General features: G+C 31.7%; 2 protein-coding genes across 2 annotated transcripts in view; both read right to left on the reverse strand.

Annotated features, from left to right (window-relative positions):
* Positions 1–2,018: 2,018 nt before the first annotated feature.
* Positions 2,019–14,637, reverse strand: LOC106682479 (ATP-dependent RNA helicase vasa). The gene is made up of 10 exons (XM_014423399.2): positions 14,495–14,637; positions 8,862–9,859; positions 8,124–8,309; positions 7,834–8,052; positions 6,589–6,765; positions 6,315–6,513; positions 4,301–4,498; positions 4,043–4,215; positions 3,615–3,731; positions 2,019–2,319 (listed from the first exon to the last, which is right to left on the reverse strand). The coding sequence occupies exons 1-10, from the start codon at positions 14,502–14,504 to the stop codon at positions 2,263–2,265; spliced, it is 2,334 nt and encodes a 777-aa protein (XP_014278885.1). The 5' UTR covers positions 14,505–14,637; the 3' UTR covers positions 2,019–2,262.
* Positions 14,638–18,361: 3,724 nt separating this feature from the next.
* Positions 18,362–24,187, reverse strand: part of LOC106682689 (carcinine transporter) — a gene marked incomplete in the record, with an annotated part of 54,391 nt that continues 48,565 nt past the window's right edge. The window contains 5 exon segments of the mRNA XM_067049597.1: positions 18,362–19,144; positions 22,954–23,123; positions 23,197–23,372; positions 23,497–23,711; positions 23,812–23,921. Coding sequence (XP_066905698.1) covers positions 19,018–19,144; positions 22,954–23,123; positions 23,197–23,372; positions 23,497–23,711; positions 23,812–23,921 — 798 coding nt within the window.

Below are 24,187 nucleotides of genomic sequence, written 5' to 3' on the forward strand. Positions count from 1 at the left end.
ATAACATTGGATTGATTTTAATTTATATTTATGTAATATTAGCATAGAGTATACGTTGTCACGGAAATATGTCGAGGCCTACACGGGCACGGTTTTTTTTGTTATAAATGGAATTGAAGATATACTTGTTCCAAGAAGCAAACTGAACAAAAAAAAAAGAATATATCTTGTATTTATAGATAAGATAGAACACCAAAACAAATCAAAATTAATTTTTGCAATAATTGATTGTTTCATTGATGTTAAAAACATTATTATAAAACATATATTATTTACTTTCACAACTCATTCATCAATTTACGAATATTATTGATAGATAAAAATTGTTTGTACTTATTGATCTCTATATTTTTTTTATGGATAAGTTATGTGATATAAATAAATATATTAAAAATTTGTTATTAAGAAACATTATGTGTTAACAAAATTATTGTTATAATAAAATCACCTAATGAATTATTATTTATTACTCTATATAAAAAAACAAATTCCGAAATTAACATTTTTGAGTTTATTTTGTCAAATATCATAAAAACTACTACTCCTACAAAGATAAACATAATTAACTATTTTGTAGTAAATTTAACTAGCTTTAATTTTGAGCACCGGTAGACATTAGTACGTCCAATGGTTTCTGAAATGAAGTTTTTCATAAATCAAATTTATTGTCCGAACAACTATAAATCAATTTATTTTAGCAAATATGAAAACTACTATTCCTACGAAGGTAAAGGTCAGAAACTTCTTTATAGTCCATTAAACTAGCTTTAATTTGAGTGTTAATAGACATCTCTACGTCACACAGTTCCTGAGATATAGATTTCTCAAAATAAATTAACTAACTACTAATCTTTTAATAGATTTTTAAGAAATTATGCTTTTTAAAAAGCTATATCTTGAGAACTATTGGATGTAAATAGCTCTTTTAGGTCTAATACACCAGCAAATTTACTCTACTTTAAATAATGTTCTCTTAGATTTTCTAGTTTTGTTGGTAGTTTAAAGATATTGAGCTCCGAATGAAAAATAATGTTTTTTAAGGTTTTGAAACAGTCGTCCTTTTTTATTCCCCTTACCTATACTTGGCAGACTCATTAATTTTGACTATTAATTATACATAGTTTTCATTAAAGTAACCAATAATTGGGATGAGATAACTGCCTTTTTTTCTTCGTGGCTATTGTACTACTTACTACACATTGAATTGTTACTGCACTCAAACGTATATGTTGTAGCCTTTATGAGATAGTATTAACAGTTTGATATGTTTCATTAATTTATTCTATAACACTGAAGGTGATGTATTTGAGTTCTTCAGTTTGGACGAGATGGCCTATGCTGGTAAATTCTCGACCACTGAGCTGGATCACTTTAGTGTAATGCTAGATTCTTGAAACGTGCCACCACCAGCAGGCAATGACCACTACCGAAAAGAAAAATATTTATATATTTCTTTGTCCGCTGATAAAATGCTCAGCCCGGAATTTTATTTAATCACTAAAAATAATGAGGTGGTATTTTATAATTATACAGAGGTTTGACTAAAATTCTTTTAATTTATCTTACATATATAACATCAAATTATTAAAAGTGTACCATGATGAAAAAATGGTTGATAACCACTGGTCTAGAAGAAACTATAACTGAATTTTTAAAATTAGTAGAATTCTATTATTACAGAAACGATAGGATAGGTTGAATTGAATATAAATACATTCATTTTCTTTGTGTTTTTATTTAATACAAGAACAATTTTAACATAGAGAAAAATCATCTAAACCTCTCAAGTTCAAAATAACAAAACTATTAATTCTTTAAAAAAGAAAACAAACGATAATTATATACAAAGATAGTTTTAGAACAAGTAGAAACATTTAATGTTAATTTTACCATGTTCCTCGTCTTAAAACTCAACAATAATTCAATGTATCACTTATTGAAATATCACAGAGTACATTTCACAAAGTATATTATATGATATAGCGTAAATAAAATCTACCATTGGATATATAGGAACATAAAACTGAAAACTACCATTTATTGTGATGAACACAAAATCTAACAATTAAAAAAATAAATGACATATTATCCCTGCTATCATAGTAAAAAGTTTCTTATAACTAGTATGTTATCTAATAATTTTTAAAAAAATATAGACAGGAAGCCTCAGTCTTTGATTAATAAAAATGAACAGGAATGGATATCCTTAGTCGCTCTTTGAAGCTCTCCGTCATCGACATAATTAAAAATAAACATTACATTTCACCATGCTTCTTCGGATTCCTCATGGACGACAGTCGGTGATGAATTAAATTTGTCCTGTAAATAATAATTAATAAATTAATTAAATTCAAATATAATATAAATGATATTGAGTTTCACAATAGAATTCAATGTCTAAGTCAGTTGTTGGATTATCAAATATTCCAGAGTACTGAGAGTCACATTTAAATAACATAATTTGGTAATCGAGGTTGAAATATTGCAAGCTCAATTTACCATATTATTCCTTTATAAAAAAAATGGAACACCCATTTTTTTTACACAAACTGAAGACTCCTTCCCACAGTGTGGCAAGTCAAAAGGTTCTGTCCTGTTCTTGTCAGATTTTCAAATGTCGAAATATGAACATTGCATATTAAACTCATTTAAAGCAACTATTTGATATTATTTATTAATATTGAATTAAATAACAATGAAAGAAATTTAAAGGTAAAAATTATTTCACGAATTCAATTAACAAAATAAATCCTCTAGGTTTCAGATAAAATGTTATCTTTAGGAACAAAAATATCTTAGTTGTACCTTACAGTACAATCAGATAGATTCTAATTACAAGGGAGAGGAGGTTATAAGAACCTATAAAGGTTAACCTCTCTCTACCTTTTGTTTGTCGATTGAATTGGTGAAATAAATTCTGTCTTTGAGTTTTAACAAAATTACATTCAAGAAATTTTTAATTACTTAAATAGATTTTATATAAAAATGAGTGAGAAATAGTGAATGGCAGGTGTACTAGTCAAGTTGGAAATATTCTAATTTACGAAAAAAAAAAAATTATTCAAATATTTCTATACATCACATGTATGGACAAAATCCTGATACATTTACATTTTAACAATGCTTTCACTCAACTTATTGAATCATCTGAATTAATCAAATCTTTTAAGATATAAAATTTACTTCAAAGAACTTGTATAAAGTGAATAATTCTTTTCACCATTCTTTTTCAGTAATAAATCGTGGTACATGAGAATTGATATCTGAGTTCCAATAAAGGGGTAAGTCCACCAGGAACTAATCATATATACATAAAATAATTTAGATAGTAGGAAGATAATCCGGGTAGCAGTCAATTAAAGTATCAAAATAATAAAAGAAAACTACCAACCTTTCGCCCCACTTTGCAGGGCCGTCAGATTGAAACAGGGAACGACTGATACTGCTCACTGACTAAGCAGTGCCAGTCTTTCGCTGTTCTTTGGTTAACAATAAATAGTTTTATTTAACTATTTTGATATTTTTATTGACCGCCACCTGGACTATCTTCCTACAATCTACTGCATATGGTCAACTATCTTCTTCCAATATGGATGAAATAATTTTCTACTTACTTCTCCTTGTCTAACATCCTGCCCACCGAAATTCTGTGACCTGCGACCACCACCACTGTGGAAACTTGGAGAAGAGTCTTGAGCACCTTCGAAAAATGGTGGAACCACTTGGTCACTCTGAGAAAAAAACGAAACATGAAACACAAATGAGTTATAATTTAAATAAAACATTTTTTTTTAATATAAAAAATGACAAGGTGAAATAGCCGGAGGCATAACTTTATTTCTCTGATTTATATGATTTTTTTTTTATATAACAATAGTTATACAGAAACCAAATACATTAAAAATCTATTTTTAACAAGAGCATTATTTTAAAATATAAATTATTTTAATTTCACTATGGTATAGGATCACAAAAATTCATGTAAATTTTCTGGACTTCAAGAGAATTGTAACAAATTACTCGAATGAAGTAAGATACTCACTTGTTGTAGAATCCTAGTGAGCCCCTTAACTAAATGCGCATCAGAATCGGGATCATAAAATGCAGTAGCTTTTCCTCTGTTACCGACCCTACCTGTTCTACCAATTCGGTGCACATATTCTTCTAGCGTAGAGGGCATGTCGAAATTCACAACGTGTGCAACGTTTTTTATGTCTACAAAATAATAGAACGTAGACTTGAGAAATTAGCTTTAAAGAAAAAATTTCCAAATATATATAAAAAGCAGTAGCTTACTGACCTAAACCTCTTGCAGCCACAGCAGTTGCCACCAATGTTGGCATTCGACCAAATTTGAAATCGGAAAGTGCTTGCTCACGCTGGCTTTGCAACCTTGCACCATGTATCGAAGTTGTAGGAAAATTATTTTCGGATAAAAATGCTGCGATGAAATCAGCGGTACGCTGCTTCTCCACAAATACAAGAGTTAATTCTTTTTCTGTCAGAAATCATTAATATTTAATTTACACAATTAACAAAGATAAATTAAGATATTTCAATTATTTAGAACAATAATATATTACTTAAGATTTCAATTTTTTTTTTTTGTAAATAAATTTATTGGTGACATCCTGATTGAAATGTAAAACAATAGTTAGCAAACGAACCTTCAGAACAACTATTAAATAAAGCTGGATTCACAAATTTCTGCTATTTTGCAAGGTTTTTTTCCCTACTACATGATCCACAAAATCTCAATTATATAATTAATTCTAATAGTTTTACAAACCAATTGTATACATTTCAGATATTCTTTATTCTTCATATAAATTAATCACAATTTTACATATTGAAGAACCTATGGATGGTAGTAGTTAAAAGTGATTTCTTCTTATAAAATAACCATTTAACTGTTCTATAATGAACACTATTTGTACATAATTTGTTTTAACATGTTAAATGCCATGGTGGTGGTACTGAGGAACTTCCTGAATATAACAAGAAAACTTTTGGTTCTGGCTATGGAACCACTAGGAAATAGGATTGATCACTTATTGGGGACTACACAGACCCTTTAAAATAGGATTGAACAATTATTGAGGACTACTCAAACCCTCTAAAATATGATTGGACACTTACTGGGGGCTACTCAGACCCTATAAAATAGGATTGAACACTTAATAGGGACTACTCAGACCACCTAAAACATGATTGGACAATTATTGGGGACTACTTAGACCCTCTTAAATAATTTTGCAAATTGGACTCATCTATTTCCTTTATATTTTCCCACTCCTAGATACGCAGGTCTAATACTGTAAAGTCAAGATATTATTATATTAAAGCTATTGAAAAAAATAATTAGTTTTAAGAAAAACACAATAGGTTTTGTACCAGGATGAACTAACAGAAGTTTCACAACTTTGATTCTACCGGAACCACCAACAATCTAAGATAGATTAAACATATAAAGCATTTATAACCCAACGTATGTTTTAATGGCTACATGTGTAGTTTGACTACACATACACTATATACTATATTACTGGTAATGAAGGGGGGGGGGGAGGGGAACAATGACGTGTCCAACAAGTGGGCCTATTGATCCTTTTTGCTAACCCCAAGGCAGACCAATGGAATGAATCTTTTTATGATTATCATTCCTCAATATCAAACCTTTTTTGATTTTCAAATAATATTCAAAAGGGATAACCAATCTATAGAGGCATATTCTATCAGAACCAAGAAGTCAATATCAGTGACACATTCCGGTCACAATCTGCTAAAATGGAGACCAGTTTGCAAGCCCTGTCCACATAAGTGGCAGGTTTCATCACTATTTTTTATTTCATTCGCTTTTTCCTATTAGTAATCAGAGTTCTTTTCTGATTAAGTAAAGCAGCCACTTAGTTATAGAATCAGAGGGTTTAGTTGGCAAGTCTCAGCCATATACATTTCCTCCACTCCTTGTCTGCTATCTTCCACGTCCAATCAAGGACATCTTTAGGCTGATGCCTTTTAGAGATGCGTATGAATGGTTCTGGCACTATTTAAGGATGCTATGCCCAGCTTCTAGCGAGCTGGTCAGCTTTCTACAAACTATATTAAGAATTAATACTGAAACTTTATCACTATCACTATTAGATAACCATACATTACAGTTTTAACCGTAAATATATAGCATATTACTATATTAAGAATTAATACTGACAATTAATCACTAAAAGAGATGCATATACTATTATATTAAGAATTGATACTGAATAGTAATAATTTATCACTAATAGAGATTCATATAATGTCATTGACATTACCTTTTGCTTCAGATAGTATTTCGATAAGTTTATCCTTCTTCTCAAATCTAGAAACTAAATAAAAATTTTGTTCGACGTCTGAACAAGCGCCACCAACAATCCCTACAGCAAGGAATAAGTATTCGTGCAAATAATTTGAAGCTAATCGTTGAATATCATCAGGAAATGTTGCAGAGAACATTAGCGTTTGCCGTTGGCCCTAAAATTAGATCAATATTAATTTCAGACATATTAAAGTAATTAAAAGAATTGATAATATAATTCTTAAACATACCTTAGGTGTCATTGTTTCATGATCCAGCATTTGTTCAATAGCTGGTAAAAATCCCATATCAAGCATCCTATCAGCTTCGTCCAATACAAAAAACCTACATGACGAAAACTTCACCAGACTACGACCTACAAAGTCGTTGAGTCTTCCTGGGGTAGCGACCAGTATATGACATCCTTTCTAAAATAAGAATACAATCTTGAATAGGAAATTGTTAGTGAAAAGACATTTTTATCAACAAAATAATAAACTTAAAGTGATTAAAACCCGATACTAATATTGAAATCAAAGAATGAACCCTCAAATTATCTATCGGAACAGTTAGAGAAGTGGAGAAAGATATAATTTTAAGAGCTATAGCATTAGGGATTCTCCATTACTTCCTTAGAGCATTCTAAGGCTTAGTGACAGAAACAATAAGGAGAACTTCCAGTGTTTCAAGAGATTTATTTACAGCTGGAAGATAGAAATAGGTTCAATCTATTTACAGTAATAGAATTCGGAGAAGCGGACATGGGCCTAATAAGCTTAACCTTAACTTTAAGAAAACCTAGTTTGAAAATTTGAAATGCAAAATTTTTATAATAAAATTCTTTTATCATTTTTGTCCACATTCCTTAGTTGTAATTTAACTTACAAAGTTGGTGCAATAACAAAATAACATTAATAATAACCATTCATATAGCTAAAAATGCCAGAAATGCAATCAGCTCATCAGCTAATTGCATTTCAGTTTCTAATGAGAAACTACACGTGGTTCAATAATTCTAAGTTTATTGTCCCTTTGTTTAAACCAAATGCCATTTTTTATTGCTTTGATGGCACTACAGTCTATATCTTATTTATACCGATAAGTTTTAAATTTATATTATTCTAATGGATATACAAAATATATCTACAATATAAATAACCTTTTTAAAAGTTAGGAAACTGATAAAAACTGTAACTGAAGAAGTTTTCATTCAGCGTCATATAGATCACCAGTGCTAGATTAAAACCTTGTGAAAAATACACAACTAAACAAATTTCTTTTAGTTAGAATTTGGCTACTTCAGAAGCTTAGCAAATTCCTAACAGATCTCAGATACAGTAAGTTTTTTCCGAGCATTATACAAAGCAACAAACAAGAAAAGCACCAATGATGTAATTTTGGCCAAAAATGTCAGTTCTATAACCTTGCCAAACCATGGTAGCAATATTAAATATAATATTATATGTTACCTGAGTTAAAGTGATAAATATACTTACGCTTATTTGAGAGGCTTGATGATATGAAACAGTGCCACCATAAGCAATAGCAATTTTGATCATTGAACCGTACGCAAATTTTCTAGCTTCGTTAAATATTTGTAAGGCTAGTTCTCTGGTGGGAGAACATATGATGACCTGGGGTTCAGCTCCTTGTCCGGCAACTAGGTCCATTTTATCCTTTAGGAGCATGTGGATAATTGGCAATAAAAATGCAGCCTAATAAAATGAAAATAAAAATTAACTTATAACCTTTTTGCTAGAATATTTTTATAAGCTAAATTACTAACCGTTTTCCCCGAACCTGTTTGAGCACAGCCCATTACATCTCTTCCATTAGAAATAGCAGAGATAGCATATTTTTGAACGGGTGTAGGTTTAGAATAACCAGACTTCTTGATATTATCGAGGAGTAATGATGAGAACTTACAATCTTCAAAGGACTGAATAGGCTTTGGAACATTTTCTCCAGAAACCTGGAATAAGAAAAAAAAAAATTATACGTAAAAATAACCTTTTACCAGCCATTGGTGTAGAAGAGGAACATAATTTTAATATGTTTTTGGCATCATTCTTTTTTGGTTATCATAACCAAAATTGTTTCACCGCCATTAAGGAAATAACACTTTTGGTACGGTATAGTTGACTCGGATATACCAACCACTTAAGCATGATCGTGTAGTCAATTATGTTATGAAGTTTACAAGTTACAGTTAGGATGACCAAATATGTTACATAGTAAGGAGAACCCATTGCTCTCAAAAAATCAACATATGGATATATTTTGATAATATTTAGTTGAATAATGAAATTAATTACAGACGAAGTTCGGCTTGACTTGAGAGTCAGTAGGTTCTGTAGGAAGGACGACAAAATGAAGGATTGGAGTGCATTTTTGATAATGATGAAGATTTAAGGAGACTAACAGCTTAATTCTTTCCCCTTCTTTGGTGCTATGCCAAGTTACAACATGTACACTTACAACAAAAAAATTTAGTTTTAGTTATCAATTTCACAAAGCAACCTACCTTGACTGGAATGTTGTCATATTTACTGAAGTTGTTGCCACTAGATATTGAGCTGCTGAATACAGTTTCTTCATCATTGGCAGGCTCGGGTGGAATGTACCGCTCTCTTGGCTTTTCATCTTCTCCTTCTTCTTTACTTCCTCTGAAGTTACTGTCATCATCTCCACGACTGTTGAAACCACGACCACCTCCTCTTCCTCCACGGCCCCTTCGCCCATCTGTATGGTCCCCCCCATCATCGTTCCTACCATACCTGTTTCCTCTACCTCTGCTATTGTTACCTTCATCGTCTTCATCATCTCCATAATCATTTCTCGAATCTCTGTAACCACCCCTGCCACCTCTGAACCCTCCTCCACCACGACTCGAGCGCCTATCACCTCCATCGTTACCATCCCATTTATTACCTTTTCCTGAATCGTTTTCTTCCCAACCATCCCCACCACCAAAATTCGATCGTTCTTGCCTCTGGTAACCACTCTCTTCTCTCCTGTTTTGCCTATTGTACCCTCTATCTTTTCCACTACCTTGATCTCTTAAATTCAATTTACTAATATCAGGTTCCCACCCTCGATCATTATTATCTCTAGATGAGAAACTTCTCTCATTTTTATTTTCTTCCCAGGCATCATTATCATCCCCATCATCATTTCTATTATCTTTAAAAGAGAACCCACGCCCCCGGCCACCTCCCCTCTTATCTCCAGAACCAAAAGTCCTATCTTGTCTTTGGTAACTACCACTTTCTTCTGATCTATTTTGCCTACTGAAACCTCTACCTCTAGAACCTCCATCATTGTTCCATTCATCACTTCTGTTTCCCCATTTGGGTTCAGATGAACTTTGGTCTTCCCCATCACTCCAACTGTCTGCACTCTTGTTCTTTGTATAGCTACCTCCACCCATGCGATTAGAATTTTGACTGTAGTCTCTAGATCCTCCACGGCCTCTGGCACCCCCTTGACGACTTCCTCTCCATCCTCCAGTGTCTTCGTGATCTGAAATGTAGAAAACAATGAATAAGGATAAAAGTCAAAATTTTAAAATTAAGAAAGAAATGATTAATTGTGACTAAAGGTAATACTGAATTCAATTAGCTGAACCAACATTACTTGCTAGTTAAGTAAAACTGAGGGATACGTTTCCTTAGTAGAAGAATAGAAGTATTTAGGGTTTGATTGAAATATGCTTTGAAATGTTTCAGGATATTGCTTTTGACAAGAAAGTAAAAGCAATGCATGCAAAAACAATCGAAAAATGGGATATACTAAACCAAATATAAAAAATAAAGTTGCTATTAATAAAAAGAATAATATTGAATTGCCAAGAATCCATTTAATTAATTATTTAAATAACAGTAAGAAATGTCATCGAATTCCACAACTATTGCAATATACTTCATAATTAGTGGTATTTTAAACTGTCACTCAAAAATGGTCAACCATTGGTGTCTGTTGTAACTTGATACCATACAGTGATTTATGCTCAACTACAACTTAAAATGATCGATTGTGGATTTGTTTATACACTTTGAGCAAGCAGAACTTTAATCCATTAAATATAATATAATGATATAATAATAATGGTGTAGGTTACAACTCACAACAATGCATTACATTACAGATAAAGGACCCACCATTTGGGATGACCCTTGTGTATTATTCTCATAAGTAATTAATTCCAATTAGAAATCAGGAATTTGGTTGAATACAGTGGGCTAGTAGATTGTTAAAATCATAATTTACAAAACTTTATTACTAGTGCCATTACTTATTACATGTCTGAACAATAAAAAAAACAAAAAAAAAACAGTAAACCAAAATCTTCCAGAAGAAAATAATTAGGTTTAACACAACTCTTCTCTCTGGCATAAAAATTCACTTACCTTCAACACTAGAGTACTTTTATAATTTTTTTCCTCTCTTTTGTTCTTATAACAATGCAATTTGGGATTTTATGAAATAAACAATCTGTACAAAATTAAACCACCAGTCAAACCCCTTCAAAATTTATACACTAAATTCGATTTTTTGCTAATCCGTTATATTGTTATAGTTGGTTACAAAAATTGTCAAGGCATTGGAGGTTCAGAAACGATGTTTATAGCAAGAAAATCGTAAATGTTTTGAATGTTACTTGAAATCAGAATTTCAGGTCTGCCACCTCATCAGCCCCTAGTTCAAAACAAAAATAAAAAATTGTAATTGTTCATAATTTTAAAAATTAAATTAGTCAAAATTTTCAACAGTTAGTGTACTAAATAAAATTTTGATTATTGCTGCTATAAAAATATTTAGTTAAATTTATCGATCTCCCAAAGTTAACCAATATAAACTATAAAGAAGTTGATCATGAAAAATGTAAAAGTTTGTTTTCTTGAAGAATTAAAATTTAATAGAAGTAGATCTCTTGGTGTTATTTATATAGTCCAGCAAAATCAATATGTCCATAGTAGAATCTTTTTCCTATATATAGTATTTTCATTGTGGGAAATATTCTGTTATAGGGAAACTATTTTAATAGTTTTATCATATTCTATCATTATACCACATCATATCGTAAGAGGGGGAAGAGTCCAAAGTGAGGGAATCATCCTCTACGATTACATTCATAGGAAAATACTTTTTTTTTTCATAAGAAAGTTTTTTTGTAATTATATTAATGAAATGGGATTCAAAGTTGAATTCCCCATAAAAAAATGTAACTATTCAAAAAATAAATCGCCAGTATGAGCCTGTTTAGACTACCATGTTATATGGGTGGGTAGCCTCGTATTTTGGATTAAGAAAAATCTATCTGTATTAAATTTTGTCCTTTCTAATGACAGAATTCTAATATCTAACAGACAGAATTCTAATAATAAAATTCTAATATATTTTTTATTATCCATGGATGAATTTTAGTTCTGTTCTTAATACACTTTTAAATAAATAAATTCCTTAACTACATGAATTGTATGCATCAATAAAAACAAATTACAACAGCAGAATATGATTTAGAGATAGAGCAAGTAAATATCATGTTATTCCATATAACATTTGATTGAAGTTCAATTATTAAAGAATCTTTCTACTGGAGTGAGGATAGGAGGGAACGATAAAAGGTGCAGTCCATCAGTAGATTAATCAAGCAATCTTTTTTTTCTTAATAACTCCCATCCTATTCATTTTTTGCATATGGAGGGGTGAGGGAGGTTAGCTACATGGTACCAGCCTATTCTAGCACAATGGTGTTGGGGTCAAGTTTTCATTTCGTGGAACAACCACAGAAATAAATGTTGACCCCTCAACGCCGGATTTGAACTGGCACCACTCCAGTTCCCAGGTTGCAACGACCTACGCCTCATCTCACTATGCCCTATCAAGCACTGTCTTACCCATTATAACCTCTTAGCTTTTATATTCAGCATAATCAAATGCTACAAGGTTTCTTCCATTTCCTTTTTCATCTTTCTTCTCCCCATCCCAAATCACATGTCCCACTATCACTCCGAGAACACAGTGTTTAAACTTAATCAACTTTTTTCTCAAAGGTATCTATGGCCTCACTGTCAAACCGAATTGTAGATTCATATTTCCAGTTTTCATGAGAACTTTGATACTAGTATTAAAAAATACCAGATTTTATTTTTTTAAGTGATTATGGATGTGGATCAAGAAGTGTCTATAAGGGACGAGTTTAAAAAAAAAAGTTATCACATTTATAATTAAGTAACCTGGAAAGCAATTAAATTTTAAAATCTTGGGTAAAAGGGGCATATTACTGTCATTGAATTGGTGATTGGGTTATATTACACTACGATGGTCACATTATCTGGTGGTAAGGGCATTGGGAAAAATAATTTATGATTCTAATGGATGAGATAGGTTTGCTGTATCAATTAATGGATATAGGGATTGTATTCTTGATGATAAGAAGACAAAGAACGGAAAGGGTATAGTTAGATTCAATTTCAAAGGTGAAATGAAGTTGAGGGTGATAAAAATTAGAATCAATAAGAATGTCAGGAATAGTGTTTAATCAACACCAACAAACACAGTTGGTTAGTACTTGTAACCTTTATCTATAATATTTACCTCTAATTTATACACAATAGTCTTAGTAACATTTAACAATGTTACTGATATCTACTATCGTTATCACTATCTACTATCACTACTATCTATCTACCATTACACATTATTTTCCTGTATATTAAGGAGATTCATTTATTACGAATATGTTTGTGTCACTTTTATTCTTTCAATTTATTTGCATCATAATGTACGTTATCAGTATTAATTGAATCCTTTATCTGTTGCACTTTTTACTAATACTTTAGCTTTGATAATGGCCCACAAGGATCAATCAATCAATGGACACAGACCTGAATATTTTCTACAGGAGCTAAACCAGATTTGCTTTATTACCAATGAATTAAATGAAACCTAATGTAATGTTTATTTATAGTTTCTACTAACAATCAATTTTTTTTTCAACACTACTAATCACTTTTTAACTCTAACCTGACGGTATATGAGTCTTACAACATAGTTATTTCAAACTGATTTTATGTTTGCATTAAATAAAAGTATCATTTGATGCTAAAAGGTTAAATATTTACTCTGTCTTGAGTTCAAAAGTATTTTACATAAATATCTAACCCTCAATGCTTCAAATGTTCGCTCCACAGCACCCGATTTTTCAAGTAAAACCTGATATTACAGTGATAATGTACCAAGAAACAAAATTAAAAAAATTTAAAATGAAATACAACTCAAATGATAGGAGATAATGGATGATAGCGTAGATTACAAAGCAGTTTAAACTTTCGGGATAGCTAATGATTTAGCTTTTAACAAAATATTGGCTAGTGATAAAAACAATGATAACGTTTGTTTTTAATATAACTTTGACAGATTATCTTAACAACATAGTAAATATAAATTTGAAGGGTTAGGAGTGAGATGGGTTATTTAGTTTAGATGAGAAAATTGAAGAAGAGACCTAATCAGAATTCATATTTCAAATTTGAGCTATCAGTGCCATCTATGGAAACTTTATATACTATTCATTCATATCATAAAATAGAGAAACTGACATCTAATACTAGAGAAGTAATAAGAGACAGATTACTCTAATTTTCAGGATACAACAAAAATTAGAATATATTTCTCTAATAGTTGTCTGCAGTACCCTTAGTTTAAGATAAGAATTTTATACCTCTATCTTCTAACTTAAGTATTTTTTTGCTAGTTGACTCTTAACACTTACATGTATATTTCACTACAAAAATCTAATTTTAGAATATCAGTATGAACATAATTTGCTGACTAGCTAAACTTGTACCCAAATTCGACATTGGATATTCTTATTGACCTTTATTTAAGTATGACAGCATAAAACATAAAAAAACACTAGAACTAAAGTAATTAAGAACTATACATAAAAGAGACTAGAACAGATTGTTTCCTTGAACTTATAACTCAACTAATAAACGAAAAGCAACTGGCAATTTCAATAACCATTTAAAATATATTAAAAAAAACCGTAACACTTTAAATATGGATGCCACAGAAGGAACAACAATGGTTGTCAATGATTTACAACAATATCAGTGACCTGAAAGAAGTTTGTGTATCCTTTTCACGTACCTGAGCTCATTCCAACATAAATCTATTCTGGACAAGATTTACTTCGACACCAGGCAACGTGGGTTTAGTAATTCTCACATCAAGTTCACCCGAACAAAAGGCGGTAAAGGCTGCTTAATGTAGCCGCGAGTAGCGCTCATATAAATCATTATGATTCGATTATCAGTTCATATCGATATTATAATTATACGAATTAATGTTTGCTTAATGTTCCCAAAAATTAATCAAAACATTTTATTCATCATTGTATTAGTTCTAATTATTTTAAAATATAATAAAAACTTTTATTTTCAAGACTATTATGGTGTTTTTTATTGAACATGTGAATCTAGCTAGCAGTTTCCTTATTGCTGGTAGCAGTGGATATAATTGTTAATGCTGTGAAGTGAAAAAATGGCTGATGTAAAGGTACAGTAATCATACTTTCTGTGTTTCAAGTTCATTATTTCTAAAAACAGATCATTAGGTAGGTGTATTTTTAATTAAACCTTAATTTTAATTTTATTTTTACCACTTTCGTATCTATTGAGATTCAAATAAATGTAAACAAATAAAATAACAATTGTCTATCTCTGATGTATTGCCTATCGCTATTTTACAATTTATAAATCAAACTATAATTAAAATAAAAACCCGTTGATATTTGTTACTTACATTTACAATCATTATAAAAGTATATAATATTTTTTTGAATGACATAAAACATTCTTAACATTAATTTACATTATATTTGTTTTTGTTTTTTTTTTAATTGGCAAGGTACTACATCGTTTCTTTTCGTCTTCTTTACTTTTTATCACAAAATGGTCAGTTCTGTCAAAATTAATGTTATTCATATTTGAATGCTAGCCATATATAGCTAGTGTAAAAATCCTTGGAACACACACATCCAAAAAAAACATTTTCCTGATTATTTTGGCTAAAATATTGATTGGAGTTATTGATACATGAAATGCATGAATCACAAGGTCGTAAACCATATTTTAATATATATAAAAATAAAAGTAATCAAATGTTAACAATACCATTGTAATATTATCAAAAATAACAATTAAAAAAATGTGTAAAAAGTATTGGAACAGTGATTGAAAATAAATACTTTTTTAAGCGGGAAGCCATAGTCAATGAGGTTGTGATATTTCACCATGGGAAAGGGAATAAAAACAAAGTTATTTATAATTATTGTATTTATTTATTAGTTATTGCAATTAATATTTGCTTGAAAATTTTTTTTACTTCTAGGGGGGGGGGAGCTGGTGGGTACGCCGCTTTTATTCTGACTTTTTTTTAAAATAAAAAATATGGATTAAAATTCTGTAGGACTGCCTTAATACTCAGCAGCAAGCAGGTTGGTCATTTTGAGAATATTTTTCTTCGTGTTATACTTATACTGCATCCAGGGTTCACTGAATATCGGTTGTCCGTAAGTTTTGGCCTACACAACCACTTATTTTTTCTACAAGTATGCCTTTCGTCATTTCGGTTTATAAACTTTAGACCAGCGGTTCCTAAAGTGGGTGTGTTCCAAGCTAATGCGAAATAATATAAACAAATAATCGTTCCAATAATGTTTAAACTAGCTCTACGTAGATGAGCTGTGATTTGACTTTTTTTTAGATCGTAGGAAGAAAATCTGGGTGGCGGTAAAAAAAGGTATAAAATAGAAGAAAAAAAACTATTAAATGGTAACTAACTTTTGGCTCCATTTTGCAGTGCTTCGTCAGGCCTGAGGCCTGATGATTTATAAGTGCTAAGTCAGCACTCCTCAGGGGGAGGGTTGGTTAACATAACGTTGGTTAACATTAAATAGTTTTTTTTATCTAGATTAATGGTAATGGTAAAGAGTAATGGCTGTGCTAAGCAGTAGTGAAGATGCACAAATTGTGACATGATTTCTATATATTAAAATAACTTAATATAGTTATTTAACTATAGTCAAAAACCTATTTATTATAGTTAAAAGTTATTTTATACCTTTTTTTACCACCACCCAGATTTTCTTCTATATGAAATTATGAGGTTTAAACTACATGAATATGGGACAGTGGTCCCGAAACGTTGTACCATATTTTAATAAAAATTTCATTAAACTGGAAGTCATTAACCTCAAATAATTTTTTTATGAAAGTTTTTTTTTTACTTTTATTGACCCCCGAACTACCTTCCTACAATTTACTTCATATGGTCAACTATCTTCCAATTTTTACTTTTAGACATCCTTGGAAAATTTTGTTAAGGGCTCTATCCTCCACTTTTTCGGAATTTTATTTAGAGTTATGTATGCATATATAATTAAGCTGTGATAATAGGACCCAATACAGCTGTAATGTACTTCATTAAGTCATTTTATATTACAATTCGATACATTGAAATATTCTCATCTATTCGATACACCAATTTTTCAATTACAGTGCGTCAAAATCGATCCGAATCGTCTATGTGATTTTGATAAAATTTTCAGGAATTATGGGAGTTGCTACCTGGTTGATGCTTATAACAGCTTCGGTTCATAGTCTAAAAGCCCAAAAAGAGAAAAAAGACAGTTATTTCATCCCAAGTATCGATTACTTTAATAAAAACTAATCGATTACTTAATAATTACTAGTCGAAATTGATGAGTCGGCCAACTATTTTGAGAAATCTATATCTCAAAAACTATTTGACGTATAGATGTCTATTAGCACTCAAATTAAAGCTAGTTTAATGAGCTATAAAGTAGTTTATAATGTTTATCTTCCTAGTGGTAGTAGTTTTCATAATATTTGCCAACATAAATTTATAAGATGCTGATTTCTAGTTGTTCGTACATAAAACTTTTGGTTTATGAAAAGCCATATCTGAGGAACCATAAGACGTACAGACGTTTTTCAGCTCTCATATTAAAACTAGTTTAATGTAGTATAAAGTTGTTTATAACGTTTTATCTTTGTAGGAGTAGTTTGTATATTAAATTTTGTCCGAACAGCTAAAAATCTAATTATTTCACCAAATATCATAAAAACTACTTCTCCTAAGAAGATAATCGCCATAAACTAGTTTATAGTACATTAAACTAGCTTCAATTTGAGTTATTACAAACATCTGTACTCTGTCTCATAAGATATATCTTTCCCTACTACTGATTTTTCGTTATGAAATGTGTCTTTTAAAAAACGGTATTTCGGGGATTATTCAACGTAACAACTCTTTTAGGACTCATATTTTAGCAAATTTACTCGACCTTAAATTATCTCCTATTAGGTTTTCTTGTGTTTTAAAGATATAGAGCTCCGAATGAATTTTTTTTTTTTTTTTTTAATGGCTTGGAACTGCCGTCAGTTTTTATTCCCTCAAGCTATAGTAAGCAGACTCATCAATTTTGTCTAGTAACTCTATAGCCAGTTACTAACTGGCTATAGTTTGTCTACTAACTGGCTGTAGTTTGTCTACTAACTGGCTATAGTTTGTCTACTAACTGGCTAACTGGCTATAGTTTGTCTACTAACTGGCTGTAGTTTGTCTACTAACTGGCTATAGTTTGTCTACTAACTGGCTATAGTTTGTCTACTAACTGGCTATAGTTTTCATTTTTGTAATACAAAATTGGAGTTAGTTAATTAACTGAATTATTATCTCTGGTCTCTTGTACCTCTATTATAAATTTTTATGAAATTCCATCCCTTACTTTCGCTTCCTTATGAGAAAAAGTAATTTTCAGGATATACCATTATTTCAAAACGGCTAGTTCCATAAATTTTGTTTTCCTACGATAAATCATGAACATTAAATTATATGTAATGCACTAATTTGGCAGATTTTTTTTTGTGAGTAGACAATCTTTGTTCTAAACAGGTAAAAATAAAAAAAAGAAACACAATTATTTGAACATATAATTTTATTGTATATATTAAATATATTATTTATTTTATTATAAAAACACATTCATATATCTTATATACATATAGTGGCATCATATATGATGCCGGTGTCCTCACTTATTCACATATCTTCGATTTCCAATCTAATATATAGACATAGATTTTTTAAATTAGTCAACTACAGTAGATAAATACATTTAAAGCCACTATTGCTAGCGCTGTAATAAACACGTACTATTTCTACAATAGTTCTACTACTATATTACAATCGATATGGATAATCACTAGCAATCGATATGAATAATCATTATCAATACAATACATCTAACGAGGACATAGATTGGCAAAGATTCAACTATTCGAAGATCCCACGTATCCGAAACATCGAATGCCAACTGAATGGCCAATGGCGGACAACTTGCCTCTTTTAAATATCTAATTAAATAACATAAATAAAGTTGACGACTATGATACAAAGTCAGTTCAGAGCAGGTGGGTCCTACTGGTACCTGTAGACTCGGCCTGCCGCCTCAGTCGAAAATCAAAATCGCTTTAAGATTAAATAATAAAAATCACAAAAACGCAAATCACAGACATATCTGGGCTCTAATAGGAATGGAGCCGGGGGCGACGCGTAGATCTCTTCACTACGGATCGGGCCCCCTGTCATTTAGTCGACCTTACGGACCTCCTGTTGATCATGCTGGATCGCAGGGTTTCTCCTCTGATGGAAGCTCTCAGGGATACGCTACGTCTGAATGTTTCTCCGTTCTCGACGTTGTCCTCCGTCTTCCTGCAAAAGTAGAAGGGTATTCTATTAGTATTTAGTAAACAAAGAACATTTTATTAGCTCTATTTAAAGTTTGAAGGAGTAACGCGTCTCAATCTTCTTTTCTATTTTTAATATTTAATATGAATGGTAGCTTAGTTATTTTTCTAATACGTTTTCTTCAAATCTAATAGCTACGTCGTCAATTTTATCTTATTGAAGCAGCTGTCTTTCAGTTAAGTAGTGAAGGAGAAAGGTTATAATAAGAAGAAATTCTGAACTACACCCTACACGAAAAAAAGCCTCATTTATTATTTTTACTCTTGATTACTTAAATAATTAAGAAGACTCTAAATTCAGTAAAATTTCGATAATATTTTTGTCGCCTGATCACAATACTTTCCTAAAGACACTCATGCTCGACAAAAATGTTGCGCCGTTGTGCTATTTTGTTGATGGTGTAAGGGATGGTTTAAAAGTGCTCCGCGAATGAAGAAGCATATCGATCGAAAAAATGTATTTGGAACAGGAATACATTGTACTATACAACTGTTGCTGTCAAAATCCCGTACAAATATAATTCCAAAATGTCTTAAGTAAAACTAACAGTAAAAAAGAGTTTTGGCGAGATTGTTTTGTCATCTACCGTTATGATTTTGGAAAGTAAAAAGTGATGTATACAATCAAATAGACAAGAGGATAATGGTTACGATATTTAAACGATTTAATTAATTACAGGCGAGAGTCTAGGGAAAATTAGTTAAGACAGGAATTATTGCCATAAAAAAACCTTTTCATAGCCAAAAGTTACTTAACATAGGTTTTATAACCTTCTAATGTTTTCATAAAATATACAACATTTTCAACACATACACTCTAATTTTTCTCTTGAGATTCTTCCTCCTTTTTGTTATTCTTTGCCTAATATACACATAAAGTTTCGCAAAAGTGGAAATCTATTAAAATAAGACTTTTTTAAATACAGTTTTTGACTCTAAAAAGTATAGGGTGTTTTTTTAAGCCCGATAGAACTTGAAATTGTAAAAAATAACACAAAAAATTAAATTGTAATCAAAATTTTTTTTTTATTCGAAAGATCAATACGTGACATTAACATTTGAAAATGATTTCGGGCATATGGGCACCGCGGCTGTTCTTGACGAAGCGCATTCTGGACGTCCAATTTTGGGCCACTTTTTCGAGCACTGCTGGCCGTATGTCACGAATAACACGAACAATGCTGGCCTCCAAGGCGTCAATTGTTGCTGGTTTATCAGCATAAACCAGTGACTTCACGTAGCCCCACAGGAAATAATCGAGAGGTGTCAAATCGCACGACCATATGCGGCAATTTTGCTTATTAACAAATCCGTTAAGCCAAAAATGCGCCTCATCGCTGAACACAATTTTACAGAATGCGCTTCGTCAAGAACAGCCGCGGTGCCCATATGCCCGAAATCATTTTCAAATGTTAATGTCACGTATTGATCTTTCGAATAAAAAAAAAATTTTGATTACAATTTAATTTTTTGTGTTATTTTTTACAATTTCAAGTTCTATCGGGCTTAAAAAAACACCCTATATATATCTTTGATCAATACGAAGCAAAATGAATGCGATTCATATGTGTTTTAGAAAGAATTGAAAATGGTGAACTATAGTTGACAAACTAAGTGCAGGGACTGAAGACATTTATATTATGTTTTGTGAGTGAATGGGAGGCTTAGGTTGTTCCAGTTAACTTTCACAATATATGGAACCCACAGCAACTGCCCAATATGCACTGTGAAGTTTGTAGAGTGGTTCGCTGCGTAGAAGAGAACGCTGCATGTTATGGAGTTTGATTATGTATAGGTCGTTCAAATTGAATATAAAACGAATTAACATTATATGATCTCCTTATGCTTAAGAATGTTTATAGAAGTTACTCAATTAAACTTTAGATAATATCATGATCGCCATTATTCGAAAATTTCAAAAGTTTTTAAAGAAATCTTAATATTTAAATTGAACTTGTAGCTCGTTTGAAGATTTGGATAAAAGAGATTCTAGCTTCGCGGCTTGCCTATATTAACTTTTTTTCCTATATGAAGAAGCTTTGTGACAAGTTAACACACGTAATATTTTATTTTACATTTTCTTCCTTAAACTGAAATTCTTTGGGTAAAACAATAGCCCAGGTGCAAAGGTGAAGACATGAGGAAACAAAAACTGTCGACTATAAAGGGATGAGAGCTATTCTTCTTCTGTTTGAGGTTAGAGATGTGCGAGAAAGATATAGGCGAGGTCGGGCTTGAGGACAGCCTTGCTTAGTCAGAGGATAGCTCCCGTTGGGACAGTCAGCTCTTTGCTATCACAAGTTCCGATCAGTCGTTTCATACCTCGTTGTTTAGTTGTTCTCTGACTACTGCCTTGACCGAGCATTTGCGAATGACTCAATGTTTTTAAAAGCTAGAAACTCAATATCGAAAAATATTCGTTAATTAGTAATTGCAAAACTAAAATATTCATTAGTGGTTACTATAATGTTATTGATATTTAGTGTGTATTATAATAAATTTCCAAACATGCTACATTGATCCTTAGGTTTTTGTAAACTGGATAACGGTTAACTCAACTGCTTTGTAAAATGGATGATGGTTCATTTCAATTTTTTTTTTTAATAATTTTTTTGCAACTAAATAAAAAATATTAATGAATTATGACCCACGAAATCCCTAAAATACATATGTGGTAATATATTAATTTATTATATATTCTTGAAAAATTATAAATGAATATATTTGTCGCGCAAAGCCGTTAAAAAATTGAATCAGAATGATTAATATATATGAATAAAATACTTTTTTTCTTTATAGATAGATAGCGATAAAATACGGTTTTATGTGTGGATATACTTTTATTTCTCAGTTAACGAGGGTCGGAACCCTGAAGTACGAAAAACTGCACTTTTATGTCGGATTTCACGTTGGCATTTGTCACAAATCCAAGACAAATGTTTGGTCAACAAAGAAAGATTTTGGATTTTTCGACTATTTCATTTGATTTGCTACATCTTAATTATAAAAAGGAACAAATTAAATTCTTTAATTAATTAAAACACGGGAGTAAAATTGTGACGGTTCTAAAACAATCCAAACTAAAAACTAACGTGTGGAAGTTGAGCTCAAAAACCGACAGCCGACGTGTCATCCGCAAATTCATGTCAATTTGTTCCAGCCAATCATAATAACCCGTCTATACGCTTGCACATGCTCGAATTTTCCATTGTATGTGTAGAGTGTTGAGTTCCAAAAGCGTAGAGGCTCCTTTAAACTTGAATAAGCTAATGTCATTATTTACACGATCGTCTTTCCTGTTACAGTTGCTGGCATTATGGAAATTGTCGTACGAATCTTAAGCTTTGGTAATGTTTTTAAATTCATATAATGTATTTGGCTAAAGGATCCAAATAACTAATCCTCATAACCTAATGATCGTGTTTCCATGATTCCTCCGAGACAATGAAGGTTGTAACCTTGAAGAGATGGTAGCCTCTTCAAAGCCAATAAAACTGATTATAATAACGTATGCTAATGATGCATGTGTGTACGGCATAATGATCTATTCTTTGCTTCCCGGACCATCCTATTGCGTAAGATCTTTGTGAGAATCGAATCACAACCGTCCATTGTTTTGTTCTTAATCGGAATGTTGGTTTCGTTTCGATGAAAATCTATTTAATCGTTCTTCTATCATTTAATTAAGACATAAGTTGTTATAAAAAAATAATCAATATTACTGTATCATCGTATACTTTAGAGAAAGCGCATATTATGAAATTTTCAAATTACCTGACACAAGGAAAGTCGAAGAGGCTGTCATTCTTTCCGAACTCTTCTCCATCCCTTAGAGTCTGTGGTAGTTCTCTGTCCATGGTTTCCGGAAGGAAGAGTGACAGGAGGCCACCGATGACTCCGATGCAACCCAACACCAAGAAAGGAAGATTCCTGTCGACTGTTTCCTAAAGAGAAGAAGATTTCGTTAATCTAACAATACCTAAGTGCTAGATTTAACGTATCATGCAAATTACTGACCAGATATATGACGAATGGGGATACGAAGTTAGCAGTGTATCCCATGATGTGTATCAAAGCCACACCCTGCGCCCTCACTACAGTTGGTAACACTTCAGCAGCGTATTGCAATCCGATGTTGTAGGAAATATTGACCGCGCATCGTCCCAATATGGCCATTGCTGCTGAGTATGCACCTGCAGAAGAAAAAATATATAATACAAGTGTGTTTTTAAACAATAAAATATAAATTATATTAATAAACTTCAAGAAGAAATAATGGTTCTTTTAACATTAGAAATGATGATCAAGGAGCATTACCCAAAGGTAGAACAATGGTAGCCCAGCTGAAGACTCCTGCCAAGAGCATCGACAAACAGGCCAACCATCTTCTGCCCCATCTGTCCAGGGTCAGGGTGAGGAGTGTGTCTGCGGGGAGTTCTGTGGCTGAGGTGATGGTGAAGGTTAGAAAGACATCGAGGCCAAGCGTACGGACCGACCTCACGTGCCCATCGAACACCAAAGACACTGCCATCCTGCAAGAGAAAAAGCCCCATGAGGAATTGGTAATAGGCAGTAAATTAATACAGGAATAATTAGTATAAAAAACTTATAAAAACATAACAATAAACATACCAAATAATAATCAATAATATAGTGATTTTCCTGAGGCGTGGTGTTTTGAATAGATCCAATACTGAATAGGTTTCTTGTTTTTCTTCTGCAACGGTTTTCTCGCAAGCAGCCTAAAACGATATAAAATATTTTTGAAATACACGATATGTAGCTAAAAAGATTCAGCAAAAGCTCAGCAAACTGCTGTTCCCTATGTGCATAATCACTTGCTCAGCCTCCACTGGCTCATTACCAGTGATGCGGTGAGAGGGATCTCTTGAGCTCTGCTCTACCCCTCACACGTGGGGGGTTAGAGTGGGCTCAGGGATCCTCATGTCGATTGTGTAAATATTGTATATATTATTTTATCATTATGTTATTTTATTTATTTATTTTT

This window comes from Halyomorpha halys, unplaced genomic scaffold, assembly GCF_000696795.3.
Source record: "Halyomorpha halys isolate HHAL.00 unplaced genomic scaffold, Hhal_1.1 Scaffold2.1, whole genome shotgun sequence".
NCBI lineage: Eukaryota > Metazoa > Arthropoda > Insecta > Hemiptera > Pentatomidae > Halyomorpha > Halyomorpha halys.

Coding starts and splice junctions, on each gene's coding strand:
- LOC106682479 (XM_014423399.2), bottom strand. Junction 6,766..7,833: donor ATCAAGCCTCTCAAATAAGC/GTAAGTATATTT, acceptor TTCTTATTTTAG/AAAGGATGTCATATACTGGT. Junction 6,514..6,588: donor ATGAAACAATGACACCTAAG/GTATGTTTAAGA, acceptor ATCTAATTTTAG/GGCCAACGGCAAACGCTAAT.